The 15,465-nt window shown below is 40.0% G+C and overlaps 1 protein-coding gene across 5 annotated transcripts in view; it reads right to left on the reverse strand.

Annotated features, from left to right (window-relative positions):
• PPP1R9A (protein phosphatase 1 regulatory subunit 9A) overlaps positions 1 to 15,465 on the reverse strand; it is a 286,952-nt gene that overhangs the window by 880 nt on the left and 270,607 nt on the right. The window contains exons 12-14 of one of the 5 annotated variants that reach the window (XM_068550631.1): positions 2,977 to 3,096; positions 1,988 to 2,011; positions 708 to 890 (exon numbers count right to left, since the gene is read on the reverse strand). In XM_068550631.1, the coding sequence (XP_068406732.1) occupies positions 708 to 890; positions 1,988 to 2,011; positions 2,977 to 3,096 (327 nt within the window). Of the gene's footprint in view, positions 1 to 707; positions 891 to 1,987; positions 2,012 to 2,976; positions 3,097 to 4,935; positions 5,249 to 15,465 lie in introns of all 5 variants that reach the window. The other 4 variants (XM_068550629.1, XM_068550628.1, XM_068550632.1 and 1 more) reach the window with 4 other exon arrangements.

Genomic DNA, 15,465 nt, shown 5'->3' on the forward strand with positions numbered 1-15,465 from the left:
CAGCCTTGTCAATGGGCCTTCATATTCACAGGCTATTGATTGATCTCTAACCTTTTCAAGACTGTCAAGAGCTACTCATCTGCCCGTCAGCCCAGCAGGGGGCCGAGGTTGGGGGTGGCAGGCTGGCTGTGAGCTCCTTTTGCCCTTTTTCCACAGGGGTAGGTGCCACCTCAGGCTCTAAAGGAGATGGACTGGACAGGTGAAAATGAGAGCGCCAGGACAGGGGAGGGAGGGCACGGCCTGCACTTGGTGGGGGAAGAAAGTTCTGGGGAGAACGCAGTCCCGGTTTTTGAGTGGTATGCAGGGAAGAGTGAGGGTGGGGGGAGCAATGAGTTAAAAAAAGGGAAGATTCATGGACCTGGGTTTTAACTCTAATGTCATGGGAGAGTCCACATCGGCCATTATTAAAACTCATACTACACAGGAAGTAAGTAGAGTTAATACATGGACCATGTGTTGCTTGGCGGAAGCAATGGAGTGAGCCTCTAGCTCTCCTGCTCAACAGCCTACTACTGTTTGATTCAGAACCCGATGACTTTCCGAAACTTCCTTTACCACTCAGAAATCATTTAAGGTCCTTTCTGCTAACTGTGGGGGAGAACTACCTCTCAGATATGCAGGATGCTCTCACCTAATGGAAACGTTTTAGGCGCTATGTGTAATACAAATTATACTTGGTAACCTAACACAAACATATAATTCTTTACCTTAAGTTTATTTCCATCCAACTGCAGGAGTTGCTCTCCAGTGATGTTTTGGGCACTGAATTCAGAGACATACTGCTCCAGATTTAGGCTCATTAGCCAGTGAGAAACCTGCTGCACGCTCCATTCACGAACGGCCCGATTCAGACACTGACTGTGTTTGGGAGACTGTCCGTCATCAAGAATCTGAGGTAGGAATGTTACGCAGGGTTGTTAAAGGACCGAGAAGCTGTAGCTCAGTATGGCATGTGATGCTATCAAAAGCCATTTCTTGCCTACTGGAGCCACACTTGTTTTTAAACCATAAAGTAAACGAATGGTTCTAGCTGTATGTATAACACACACAAAGTTATTAACTCTACATTTTGTTTAGGTATCTGGAAATTTAAAAATTCCCCCAAACAAAGCATTTTAATGTAGGAAGTTTAAAACTGAAAAATACACTCCAGTGTTGCAAGGTTTTACATTAAAACACTATGGAAAGATTATCAGATGCAGAAAACGAATACATCATTAATCTCTATATGTAATGCATCACTCTGCACTGATCCTCTGCTAAGACATCAGAGATATGTAAAGATACATTTAAAAATACTGAGGTATATCTTTTACTTAGAAGGGGAGAGCATTAAGTCCTCAAGCATTCTTAGGGGAAATTTCACAGCCATTATATTTCACTTGAGCAGCAAGCAAACCTGTGAGGAAGGTAGGACAGGTAATTTCCATAATTACTTTTAATAAACGAGGCAAGTGAGGCCCAGAAAGTCTACAGATCTGTCCAGTATCACGCAGCTAGTAAGTGGTGGAGCTCAGCATTTACTGGTTTATTCCAAATCCCAGGCTCTGTCCAAGGCAGGACATTGCTATGAATAGTGCAAAGGGCAGCTTGGTTCCTAGAACCACTAAGCTGAGAGGAGATGAAGGCAATGATAAATCTGGGAGGAGAGACAGGAGTCACCTCAGTGACCGTGCAGGGAACACAGAGGAGGGGATGGGGAAGCTGAGATGAAGGCAAAGGAGGTGAAACACAATGGGCTGCGTCAGGGTAATGGTGATGGGAGACACAGCAAGGGACTCTGGAGGTGGAATCTGGAGATCCTCTTGAATGTCTTTTCAACTAAGACGTAGACAAGCGCAGAGAGTGTAACTATTTAACACGAGGAAACCCTCCACTACAGAGGAAAGTTTCTTGTCTTGTTTGATTTTAAATCATTTGCAAAGAAAGAAAAGAAATGTCAGACAATACCATGTCAGCCACCACACACAGCCCACTGAGAGCTCACCTCATCATCTATCATATCCAGGCTCTGAGTGAGAGAGCAACAAAGGAACCAAAAAGAAAAGTGTTACAGGAACAGGAGACACACATGTACAGTACAAAGTTTTAATACAATTAAAATCACGCCAAGCCTAAAGAATATGGGCAGAAGAATTTAAGGGGAAAAAACGTTTTACAAAGCAAAAATCACGTTAGAAATAACTAAGAACAAATATTTAGGGTGAATATATCTCTACTTACAGCGCTTCTCCCCAGCCCCACCCCCGCTCCCAGTACTGGTATTTCTTTCTTCTACTTATCTCTTGGAGCACTAAGTCAATCACCAGTGTACTCTTCTGCCCTCCTGTACACATTATATCTCCTGAGAATCCATTGTAATGCACACTTGACCCTGGCTTCTAAGTAAGTGGTTCTCCCCTTGTTTTCCTTCCTTATCACAACTGCACCTCTCCCTCTCCACTTCGGTGATTCTCAATCAGGGGCCACTCCCCACTCAGAGGGAACATCAGGGATGGTGAAAAAGGTGAGGGAGGAGGGGGATGGATCGTCTGTAAACTCCCTCGAGATTTCTTTTTTTTTTTTTTTTTTTTTTTGCCGCACCTCGCAGCTTGCAGGATCTTAGTTCCCCAGGCAGGGATCAAACCCGGGCCCCCCTGCAGTGGAAGCACGGAGTCCTAACCACTGGGCCTCCAGGGAATTCCCTCCCTTGGGATTTCTGGGCCGTTCCCTATTGCTGCTCTCCAGTGCCCAGCCTCCCATCCCCAGCCCTCTGTTGATAGTCATCCCATTTATATCAAAGAAAGGCTGAGGAGGTCCCTAGACAGCTTAAAGGGGCTCAGAAATAGTACTTTGCTTCCATGTTGAGACAGAGAGGGAGCGAAATCATGAGGATTGATATGCAAAATCTGCCTAAAAACATTTTCCCTGGTGATAGTTCATCGGTAAAATGTATGATCTGAGAAAGCAGCTCTGTCGTCAGTGCCGTGCATGTACCTCATCTGATGAGAGCACCAAGGACTGAGAGAGCCCAGGTGTTTTGGGTTCTGCTCCCAGGCCGCTCAGGTCTGCTGAACTGGTACTGCTGGGACTGAAGTCATCATTGAAGGTAAAATTCTGAAAAAACAAATAAAGCTCACTGTTAAATGAGAATAGTGAGTGGACCAGAGGTAGGTATGTTTGCAAGTTCTGGAAAGGTTCTTTTTAAGTAATCTTAGAAGAGATTCATATTTGGTTTGGTGACCTTCACCCGGCAGTGGTTGAGAACACTGTGCCTTCTGCGCTGGATAGGGAATTCTGGGTGCTTTCTCCATCACATGAAAGGATAGATGTCTTAGAGAAATGATTCTTCAACCTCTCTTCAAGGGTACAGCATTCATTATCCTCTGCAACTGCTCAGAGGGGTAATATTAATAAGCTTATCTTCTTTGACCCTAATCGTGATAAGTAACAAAGTAAAAATACAAGATGGGGTGGTGAGCCTGAGTTATTAGCAACAGATGGCAATCCATATTAGAAAGGTAGCTTGAGCACCCCCTGGGAAGGATCGCTTGCTGTTGGCCGTGATAAATACTGTGAGAGATGGCAGATCCTCTCCTGGATGTAACCTTCAAGATGATGAGTTCTGGGGTAGGTCACAGTCTGCCATTACACTAGTAGTCACATGCTTAAAATACAACTCTTGCACAGCACCAACGGAGTACCAAAGAGGCTGCAGCACGGACAGAAACACATTTCCAAATAATCACCTGGGGGTTGGGGAGGTTGAGGGTGTGTACGTAAAACTTCCCCAGAATTTCATTAAAATGTTCAGTGGATATTAAAGTCAAATGAATTCACATCCAGTGCAAGATAATGGTAGAATCTATTCAAACAACATTTAGATTTCTCAGATCCAAGACTGAAAATGTTTCAAGACCGAAGTGGCCTTCTGCTTCCAGAACTTCTTTTGCTAATAATTCTAGAAGGACTGGCTTTCCTGGAGCTCTAAGCACCTGACCAACACCATCTTGTTTCCTATTCCCCTTCCTCAGGAACCGGACTGTTAGTTTTCCATTAGGTTCACTTGCACTGGGTTTAGCTGGTTGTCAAGAATAAATACCATGCCAGAGGCTAGAGAATTCAGTACCAAACAAACGCCAAGTTTGCTAAAACTTCAGAAAAGGAGACGAAATCAGAGCACAAGGAGCTAGGCTAGTAAAACATTTAAGCAGGTGAGCATTTAACACAGCACATTACCATTTGACATTGTCATTGGAGATATGACCCCAAATTCTGTCGAAACCTTATGAGCTGTTGACCTCAAGAAAAGAATTAAATTCAAGTTAACATTAATCACAGGTTTCTGTTTGAGAAAGAAAAGTGAACATTGATAAAAGGAGACCAAACAACATGTGAAAGTTAGCCACCGTATGTGTTTCAATAAAATGTTAGGTAAGGTTTGCAGCGTCATGCTGGAAATAACCATCGTGCATTTAAAAACAAATAAGCATATAATTCCTCATTCCGCTAAAGTTAAAAAACTTTGGTGATAGAATTGTAACAGTTTATCAACATGGAAGTTTGATTTAAAAGAAGAAATAAGTAAGGGTGCTATGTCAGCATTGGTTTGTTTGAAAGAATTTCATTTAGATATACTGAACACATATTCAGTCCCAAATTTATTTGTTTTCCAGTAAATCTTGAAGAGCACAGCAAAAATAGTTTTGTAATGTAATTTAAAGTGGAATACTTGGTAAACAGATCTATCATACTGTTCCATGATTCAAATGCATCTTTCCCAGCATGGCTTGACTGTCAAACTGAGATTAAGCAGCAGTATGTGAAAAGACAGGCAAATCAAAGATTAACGTACAATCTAGAATGGAACGGTATTAAAGAAGGTGATGGTTAAATGAGGCTTTCTTCCTCCCCCACACAAGAAATACCATGCATTGTTTACTGCAGTGTTATCACATTGGTTTCTCGGACCCAGAGTATACACACGAGTTGAGAATGCTTTCCAAAGATCGAAGAGGAGGAAGGATTGGGGGTTTTCTTGTTTGCTTTTTTAATCCATGTGTTTTCTACCTTAGACCCCTTTTTATCTGAAATTAGAGTTTCAGGAGAAGGCTGAAGGGGACTTGCAGATGCAGGCAGGTTCCTGAAGGAATAGGATCCTTTCCGGCTTTCGTTAAACCACGAGAAAGGCAGGCCCGCTGACGGCGTGGAGGCCTGAGCAGTGGAGGACAGCTTCGGTTTCCAGTGTTCCAGCCTGCCGCTGAAGATCCTGGGTTATGAAAAGAACGGGTATGTTAGACAAAGAAAAGGCAGATGTAAAGCTTATTGAAATGAATTCTGAAGGGACTCTGAATATAGTTTGAAGTCATAGTTTGAGAAATTATTCTACACAACGGATAGAGTAAAAATTTTGCCCTTTTGACTAGAACGTTAATCTTAACAGTTATCTTTTTTTGGTTAATTTTAATTTTTCTTTTCTTTTGGGCCACACCACGCAGCATGCGGAACTTCCCTGACCAGGGATCGAACCTGCGCCACCTGCAGTGGAAGCGCAGAATCTTAGCCACTAGACCACTAGGGAAGTCCAATAGTTATCTTTTTTGCATCTAAATGGATTCTATAACAATGATCAATATTTTGTTATCATTATTGCCACGATGAATTTTATGAAATGTGCCTAATAAATGTATGTGGATAAATTAGTATCAGCGAGGGGCATGGTCTTTTAGGAATTGCTATTAAGTTAATCATCACAGCATTCCCTTTATTTGGGTCACATAACAGTGCCTCACACTAGTGACATGAGCTCATAACCAGCATTCTACCCTGGCCTCCTCTGAGCACAGGTTCTCAAGAGCCTGAGACTTTAGAAAATGATATATTTAAATACTTGGAAATTTCTGGGCTCATGATACTTTAAGCAGAACACACACCTTATTGGTTTTTCATCATAATCTTAGTGCCTTATCACAGGAGGAACATCAGACCCGAGGTCCTAAAATCGTACACACTTCCTGTGTACGTGGCCTTGGGCCTTCTCTCAGAGTCTATTTCCTCATCCATAAAAGGTGGTTATTTTATATATATCATATGTGGTTGTTAAGAATTAAATTAGGTAAGTGTGAAAGTGCTTTGAAAAATGTAAAGGTATAAAGGTCTATGCTTATTTAATATTTAAAGGACTCAAAGGCATTTGAAAAACACAGTTTGAAAACAGACTTTTGGTACTTCCCTGGTGGTGCAGTGGTTAAGAATCTACCTGCCAATGCCGGGGACACGGGTTTGAGCCCTGGTCCGGGAAGATCCCATGCACCGCAGAGCAACTAAGCCCGTGAGCCACAACTACGGAGTCTGCAAGCCACAACTACTGAGCCCGAGTGCCACAATTACTGAAGCCTGTGCGCCTAGAGCCCATGCTCCACAAGAAGAGAAGCCACCGCAATGAGAAGCCTGCGCACCACAAGGAAGAGTAGCCCCACTCGCCGCAACTAGAGAAAGCCCGTGCGCAGAAATGAAGACCCAACGCAGCCAAAAAATAAATTAATTAATTAAAAGAAAAGAAAGAAAGAAACCAGACTTTTTTTTCTTAATGCAGTTACCTGTATATTTATATTTACCTTTTGGTTAAAAAAAATTATCAGGAGCTGAGGCAGGAATGGGCAGTAGTTTCTATGCACTTGGAAGAAGTCACCCTCAATACGTCCAAGTGATCTCTGATATAATGCCTGTTATTTGTTAGCTGCTGATGTCACGACAACAAAGAGATTCCCTTTCAATTAAAAGTGCCTCAACAGCATGGCTTACGGACAACTTTTGTCCCAGATGTATACTGAATTTCAACCGTCTCACATCTCATTTCTCATTATTTTGAAATAGTATATATTTCAAATTTATATAGGTAATACAACTCCTAACAATTCCTGTTCATTTCCAAAGATTAGTGAGAATCAAATGGGACAATTAATGTAAAAGCATCTTGTAAACTGTAAAGCAATATATGTGTAAGGGGATTATGAGAACGATAACTGAAGAGAATGCAAAAGTCCGCGAAGTTTTGGTAGCATACTGAAACCACAGGTTGGGTCAGTAAAAGTGTTTGTCACACTAAAGATTCCAGAAGATCTGATGATTTTAATGGTGTATTTATTTAAAAAAAAAAAAACAAACCCAAAGGGGTCTGCAAGGATAATAAAGAACAACCAGAGATGTGTCAACCTTCAATTTTATCCTGAAGTTTACACTAAAAAAAAATTTGTATCCTTAAATCCACTTACTATCAAAAAATGGGGGGATGTGGGTTTACAATAACTGAACTTAAGAAAGCATGCTAGCAGAGGCAGATTGGTCTTCTGTAAGAAGCACTTTTTATTCCTGGGTCTTGGACCAGTGCAGTGGTCCCCAAATAAGTCTGATAAGGATCATCTGAAGCAGCTGTTCAAATACAAATTCTTGGGTACCTGGACTTACCAAGTTAGAATTTGGGGGAGAGGGAGGAGTTGACCTGGAATATATATTTTTTAATAATACATGTCTGAGCTCACTCTTAAAGTTTTTAATAACTATATTTATTAATATTATCCTGAATACAAATGTGAGGTTTCTGGAGCAGAAACAGGTTATTATTTACTTACAAAAGTTATTGCACTGGTTTCCCATGCCCTAATTTCCTCTTTCCAGGCTGACACAATGGGAACAAGTTGTCATCCTATACTTGGTCTACATTATAGGTGAGGAATCTAAAAAATATGAATCTGGATGATTATATAGGAGAGGGACAGCTGTCTCCCTTCTTTCCTCTGAGAGAGGGAGAGACATCCTATCTCCTTAATGTAAACAATTCAACTTGAGAAGGATCTTGGGTTCTTATGCTTTGGAAAGTAGTATATGTCAGAGTAATATATGTAAGTAATATATGTCAGACTAGTGTCTCCAGCTTTACAGCCCCGGGAACGTCTCCATAGAGTGGGGTCTCAGCCCCCTCTCCCCATCCCCACTTCTGGAAAATGTAATCACATACCTCTGGGGAGGTAAATCTCTCTGCAGGTAAATCTATCTATCTAGTCATAATTTAACTTCTCAGGCTTATCGTTTAGCTCAGGTCCCACATTCCAGTAAAAATGCTCACAAAGCTCTGACTGTGCAGAAACATAAAAATATTTTCCCTGTAGTTTCCCTCTTATAACTGGGGATATTTGAGATTAATTGGACCTGATGATTATTTTCCTCCTCTTTGGTTGTAAATTTCTGAATCAATTAATCAAAGTAACATGGGAAGTTTTTAAAGAGTTCCATCCATAATTCAAATAAGGTATGGTAGTGCTTAAATATATGGAAACTGTTTTAAAGTTTATAAACACGCCATAATGAATGACAGCATGAGTATCCTGTCCTACTCCCAAGTGAACTGCCTTTGTAGCAATGCTTTTAAAACCACCACCCCTACCACATTAAAAAAAAATTTTTTTTAACATCTTTATTGGAGTATAATTGCTTTTAAACATTGTTGTGTTAGTTGTTGCTGTATAACAAAGTGAATCAGCTACAAGTATACATATATCCCCATACCTCCTCCCTCTTGCGTCTCCCTTCCACCCTCCCTATCCCACCCCTCTAGGTGGTCACAAAGCACTGAGCTGATCTCCCTATGCTATGCGGCTGCTTCCCACTAGCTATCTATTTTACGTTTGGTAGTGTATATATGTCCATGCCACTCTCTCACTTCATCCCAGCTTACCCTTCCCCCCTCCCTGTGTCCTCAAGTCCATTCTCTACATCTGCGTCTTTACTCCTGTCCTGCCCCTAGGTTCTTCAGAAACATTTAAAATTTTTTTTTAGATTCCATATATATGTGTTAGCATACGGTATTTGTTTTTCTCTTTCTGACTTACTTTACTCTGTATGACAGACTCTAGGTCCATCCACCTCACTACAAATAACTCAATTTCGCTTCTTTTTATGGCTGAATAAAATTCCATTGTATATATGTGCCACATCTTCTTTATCCATTCATCTGTCGATGGACACTTAGGTTGCTTCCATTTCCTGGCTATTGTAAATAGTGCTGCAATGAACATTGTGGTTCATGACTCTTTTTGAATTATGGTTTTCTCAGGGTATATGCCCAGTAGTGGGAATGCTGGGTCGTATGGTAGTTCTATTTTTAGTTTTTTAAGGAACCTCCACGCCGTTCTCCATAGTGGCTGTATCAATTTACATTCCCACCAAAAGTGCAAGAGGGTTCCCTTTTCTCCACACCCTCTCCAGCATTTATTGTTTGTAGATTTTTTGGTGATGGCCATTCTGACCAGTGTGAGGTGATACCTCAGTGTAGTTTTGATTTGCATTTCTCTAATGATTAGTGATGTTGAGCATCCTTTGATGTGTTTATTGGCAATCTGTGTATCTTCTTTGGAGAAATGTCTATTTAGGTCTTCTGCCCATTTTTGGATTGGTTTGTTTGTGTTTTTGATATTGAACTGCATAAGCTGCTTGTATATCTTGGAGATTAATCCTTTGTCAGTAGCTTTGTTTGCAAATATTTTCTCCCATTCTGAGGGTTGTTTTTTCATCTTGTTTATGGTTTCCTTTGCTGTGCAAAAGCTTTTAAGTTTCATTAGGTCCCAGTTGTTTACTTTTGTTTTTATTTCCATTCCTCTAGGAGGTGGGTCAAAAAGGATCTTGCTGTGATTTATGTCATAGAGTGTTCTGCCTATGTTTTCCTCTAAGAGTTTTATAGTGTCTGGCCTTACATTAAGGTCTTTAATCCATTTGGAGTTTATTTTTGTGTACGGTGTTAGGGAGTGTTCTAATTTCATTCATTTGCATGTAGCTGTCCAGTTTTCCCAGCACCACTTATTGAAGAGGCTGTCTTTTCCCCATTGTATATTCTTGCCTCCTTTATCAAAGATAAGGTGACCATATGTGCGTGGATTTATCTCTGGGCTTTCTATCCTGTTCCATTGATCTATATTTCTGTTTTCGTGCCAGTACCATACTGTCTTGATTACTGTACCTTTGTAGTATAGCCTGAAGTCAGGGAGTCTGATTCCTCCAGCTCCGTTTTTCTTTCTCAAGATTGCTTTGGCTATTCAGGGTCTTCTGTGTTTCCATACAAATTGTGAAATTTTTTGTTCTAGTTCTGTGAAAAATGCCATTGGTAGTTTGATAGGGATTGCATTAAGTCTGTAGATTGCTTTGGGTAGTATAGTCATTTTCATGATGTTGATTCTTCCAATCCAAGAACATGGTATATTTCTCCATCTGTTTGTATCATCTTTAATTTCTTTCCTCAGGGTCTTATAGTTTTCTGTGTACAGGTCTTTTGTCTCCTTTGGTAGGTTTATTCCTAGGTATTTTATTCTTTTTGTTGCAGTGGTGAATGGGAGTGTTTCCTTAATTTCTCTTTCAGATTTTTCATCATTAGTGTATAGGAATGCCAGAGATTTCTGTGAATTAATTTTGTATCCTGCTACTTTACCAAATTCATTGATTTGCTCCAGTAGTTTTCTGGTAGCATCTTTAGGATTCTCTATGTATAGTATCACGTCATCTGCAAACGGTGACAGTTTTACTTCTTCTTTTCCGGTTTGGATTCCTTTTATTTCTTTTTCATCTCTGACTGCTGTGGCTATAACTTCCAAAACTATGTTGAATAATAGTGGTGAGAGTGGGCAACCTTGTCTTGTTCCTGATCTTAGTGGACATGGTTTCAGTTTTTCACCACTGAGAATGATGTAGGCTGTGGGTTTGTCATATATGGCCTTTATTATGTTGAGATAAGTTCCCTCTATGCCTACTTTCTGGAGGGTTTTTAATCATAAATGGGTGTTGAATTTTGTTGAAAGCTTTTTCTGCATTTATTGAGATTATCATATGGTTTTTATCCTTCACTTTGTTAAGATGGTGTATCACATTGATCGATTTGAGTATATTGAACAATCCTTGCATTTCTGGGATAAACCTCACTTGCTCATGGTGTATGATCCTTTGAATGTGCTGCTGGATTCAGTTTGCTAGTATTTTGTTGAGGATTTTTGCACCGATGTTCATCAGTGATACTGTCCTGTAGTAGCTTTCTTTTTTTGCAACATCGTTGTCTGGTTTTGGTATCAGGGTGATGGTGGCCTCGTAGAATGAGTTTGGGAGTGTTCCTCCCTCTGTTATATTTTGGAAGAGTTTTAGAAGGATAGGTGTCAGCTCTTCTCTAAATGTTTGATAGAATTCACCTGTGAATCCATCTGGTCCTGGGCTTTTGTTTGTTGGAAGATTTTTAATCACAGTTTCAATTTCAGTGCTTGTGATTGGTCTGTTTATATCTTCTATTTCTTCCTGGTTCAGTCTTGGAAGGTCGTGCTTTTCTAAGAATTTGTCCATTTCTTCCAGGTTGTCCATTTTTTGGGATAGAGTTGCTTGTAGTAATCTCTCATGATCCTTTGTATTTCTGCAGTGTCAGCTGTTACTTCTCCTTTTTCATTTCTAATTCTGTTGATTTGAGTCTTTTCCCTTTTTTTCTTGATGAGTTTATCATTTTGTTTATCTTCTCAAAGAACCAGCTTTTAGTTTTATTGATCTCTGCTATCGTTTTCTTCATTTCTTTTTCATTTACTTCTGATCTGATCTTTATGATTTCTTTCCTTCTGCTAACTTTGGGGGTTTTTTGTTCTTCTTTCTCTATTTGCTTTAGGTGTAAGGTTAGGTTGTTTATTTGAGATTTTTCTTGTTTCTTGAGGTAGGACTGTATTGCTATAAACTTCCCTCTTAGAACTGCTTTTGCTGCATCCCATAGGTTTTGGGCCATTGTGCTTTCATTGTCATTTGTCTCTAGGTATTTTTTGATATACTCTTTGATTTCTTCAGTGATCTCTTGGTTATTTAGTAGCGTATTGTTTAGCCTCCATGTGTTTGTATTTTTTACAGTTTTTTTTTTTCCTGTAATTGATATCTAGTCTTATAGCATTGTGGTGGGAAAAGATACTTGATATGATTTCAATTTTCTTAAATTTACCAGGGCTTGATTTGTGACCCAAGATACCATCTATCCTGGAGAATGTTCCACGAGCACTTGAGAAGAAAGTGTATTCTGTTGTTTTTGGATGGAATGTCCTATAAATATGAATTAAGTCCATCTTGTTTAATGTATCCTTTAAAGCTTGTGTTTCCTTATTTATTTTCATTTTGGTTGATCTGTCCATTGGTGAAAGTGGGGTGTTAAAGTCCCCTACTCTTACTGTGTTACTGTCGATTTCCCCTTTTATGGCTGTTAGCATTTGCCTTATGTATTGAGGTGCTCCTATGTTGGGTGCGTAAATATTTACAATTGTTATATCTTCTTCTTGGATTGATCCCTTGATCATTATGTAGTGTCCTTCTTTGTCTCTTGTAATAATCTTTATTTTAAAGTCTACTTTGTCTGATATGAGAATTGCTACTCCAGCTTTCTTTTGATTTCCATTTGCATGGAATATCTTTTTCCACCTCCTCACTTTCACTCTGTATGTGCCCCTAGGTCTGAGGTGGGTCTCTTGTAGACAGCATATATACGCATCTTGTTTTTGTATCCATTCAGCCAGTCTGTGTCTTCTGGTTGGAGCTTTTAATCCCTTTACATTTAAGGTAATTATAGATATGTATGTTTCTATTACCATTTTCTTAATTGTTCTGGGTTTGTTACTGTAGGTCTTTTCCTTCTCTTGTGTTTCCTGCCTAGAGAAGTTCCTTTAGCATTTGTTGTCAAGCTGGTTTGGTGGTGCTGAATTCTCTTAGCTTTTGCGTGTATGTAAAGGTTTTAATTTCTCCATCAAATCTGAAAGAGATCCTTGCTGGGTAGAGTAATCTTGGTTTTAGGTTTTTCCCTTTCATCACTTTAAATATGTCCTGCCACTCCCTTCTGGCTTGCAGAGTTTCTGCTGAAAGATCAGCTTTTAACCTTGTGGGGATTCCCTTGTATGTTATTTGTTGCTTTTCCCTTGCTGCTTTTAGTATTTTTTCTTTGTATTTAATTTTTGATAGTTTGATTATATGTGTCTTGGCGTGTTTCTCCTCAGATTTATCCTGTATGGGACTCTCTGTGCTTCCTGGACATGATTGACTATTTCCTTTCCCATATCAGGGAAGTTTTCAACTATAATCTCTTCAAATATTTTCTCAGTCCCTTTCTTTTTCTCTTCGTCTTCTGGGACCCCTATAATTCGAATATTGGTTCGTTTAATGTTGTCCCAGAGGTCTCTGAGACTGTCCTCAATTCTTTCCATTCTTTTTTCTTTATTCTGCTCTGCAGTAGTTATTTCCACTATTTTATCTTCCAGGTCACTTAACTGTTCTTCTGCATCAGTTACTCTATTGATTCCTTCTAAAGAATTTTAAATTTCATTTATAGTGTTGTTTATCATTGTTTGCTTGCTCTTTAGTTCTTCTAGCTCCTTGTTGAACGTTTCTTGTATATTTTCCATTCTCTTTCCAAGATTTTGGATCATCTTTACTATCATTACTCTGAATTGTTTTTCAGGTAGACTGCTTATTTCCTCTTCATTTGTTTGGTCTGGTGGGTTTTTACCTTGCTCCTTCATCTGCTGCGTATTTCTCTGTCTTCTCGTTTTGCTTAACTTACTGTGTTTGGGGTCTCCTCTTCACCGGCTGCAGGTTCGTAGTTCCCACTGTTTTGGGTGTCTTCCCCCATTGGGTAAGGTTGGTTCAGTGGATTGTGTAGGCTTCCTGGCGGAGGGGACTGCTGCCTTTGTTCTGGTGGATGAGGCTGGAGCTTGTCTTTCTGATGGGCAGGACCACATCCAGTGGTGTGTTTTGGGGTATCTATGAACTTAGTATGATTTTAGGCAGCTTCTCTGCTATTGGGTGGGGTTGTGTTCCCGTCTTGCTAGTTGTTTGGCATGGGGTGTCCAGCACTGGAGCTTGCTGGTCATTGAGTGGAGCTGGGTCTTAGCATTGACACAGAGATCTCTGGGAGAGCTCTCACTGATTGATATTACGCGGGGCCGGGAGGTCTGTGGTGGTTCCGTGTCTGAACTCGGCTCTCCCACCTCAGAGGCTCAGGCCCGACAGCCAGCTGGAGCACCAAGACCCTGTCAGCCACACGGCCAAACTTTAAGCTTGATTTATTTACTTAATTCGAGTGTCCATCCTTGACTCTGTTCCCATATGGAATGGATCTTGATCTTATATATCCTTTTCTTAATCCTCCTTGGAACTAGGAAAAAGAGAGTAATGTATCACTTCATTTCCAGCATAGAGTTCACTGTTCTCTACCACTTTTAATAGGTAGGAAATAAGAATATTGTTGCCAAATTGTTGTCATTCTAATGCCCTATTTGAGAAGGACTTTTGGTAGTTCAAATCCTGGCCAGGTTAACATTTCAAAGAAAACCTGTAGACCACGTCTCATTAAACCCTTTCATAAAATTCTCACTGCCAGGAAAATACTCAAGAGTAAAAATTCCATGTGGAGTTGTACATCCAGCACTAAAGACGGGTCCGAAGGCCCATGTGATGAATGTGATCATAGAAGCTCAGCCTTGGATAATATCCAGAGGCTTTCTGCTCTAGCTTTCCACACCACGATAACGGAGGAACAAAGGAATAGTCACATAGAAAGCAAAGAAAGCCCACTTCTAAGGAGACAACCACTGTCCTCACTGCTGCAAACCATCAGATCCTGGGGTATTTTGAAGACTATTTTCCAGGTCTGGCTGTGTCCCTGCTGGGGCTGTATCCTGTCCCCCTCATTTCTTTGTGTATCCTTGACTCTAAAACTCCCTGAGCTGATGGAACCTCTGTGTGGTTCCTAGTATCCTTCAAAAAACTGAACAGTGGTACGCTTCCATTTGCTTGGACCTAGAGTATAGAATATTCATTTAAAAAAGCAAACTCTTCACTACTTTAAAATTATAGACCTATCAGCTCACCAGCTTTCTAAAATAAATGCCAATTTCCTTTTGGATATACAACTCTCGGGCCTACAAAAGGAGCAGAAAGGATTTGGTAACAGTTATTCTACTATTGACCACTCTTATAGTCTGTTTCACTTTGTGGAGAAATCTGTTAAGAATAACATAAAATTCTTCCTTCCCTCCTTCCCTCCCTCCCTTCTTAACTTTTTTGACTCAGAGGGCAGGTTATGGGCCAAGGGGCATAAACTCCATACAGATCCTTAATAATTCCCTTGAAAAATCAAGATTGGTAGAAATGAATACTTAATAGATCTAAAAATAATTTCTAGAGGATCAAAACAGGTATGTGTTCTATACTTGCTTCATTTTCTTTTTTAGCTTATACACTAAAGACTCACTATCATTTTTGGAAAAAATAGATTCACAAATCACTGCTATATCCCTGATTGTTTTATTGTTAGGAACTGGGAGAAAGCATGTCTTCAAATTAAGTCTCTATAATCCGAAAATGCCATTTGCTGGGGGTGTGAGGTGGGGAGAGTAACTGCCTCCTGGCATTTAAATAGTTTATAGTTAACAACTCTAT

Source organism: Eschrichtius robustus, chromosome 8 (assembly GCF_028021215.1).
Source record: "Eschrichtius robustus isolate mEscRob2 chromosome 8, mEscRob2.pri, whole genome shotgun sequence".
Lineage (NCBI taxonomy): Eukaryota > Metazoa > Chordata > Mammalia > Artiodactyla > Eschrichtiidae > Eschrichtius > Eschrichtius robustus.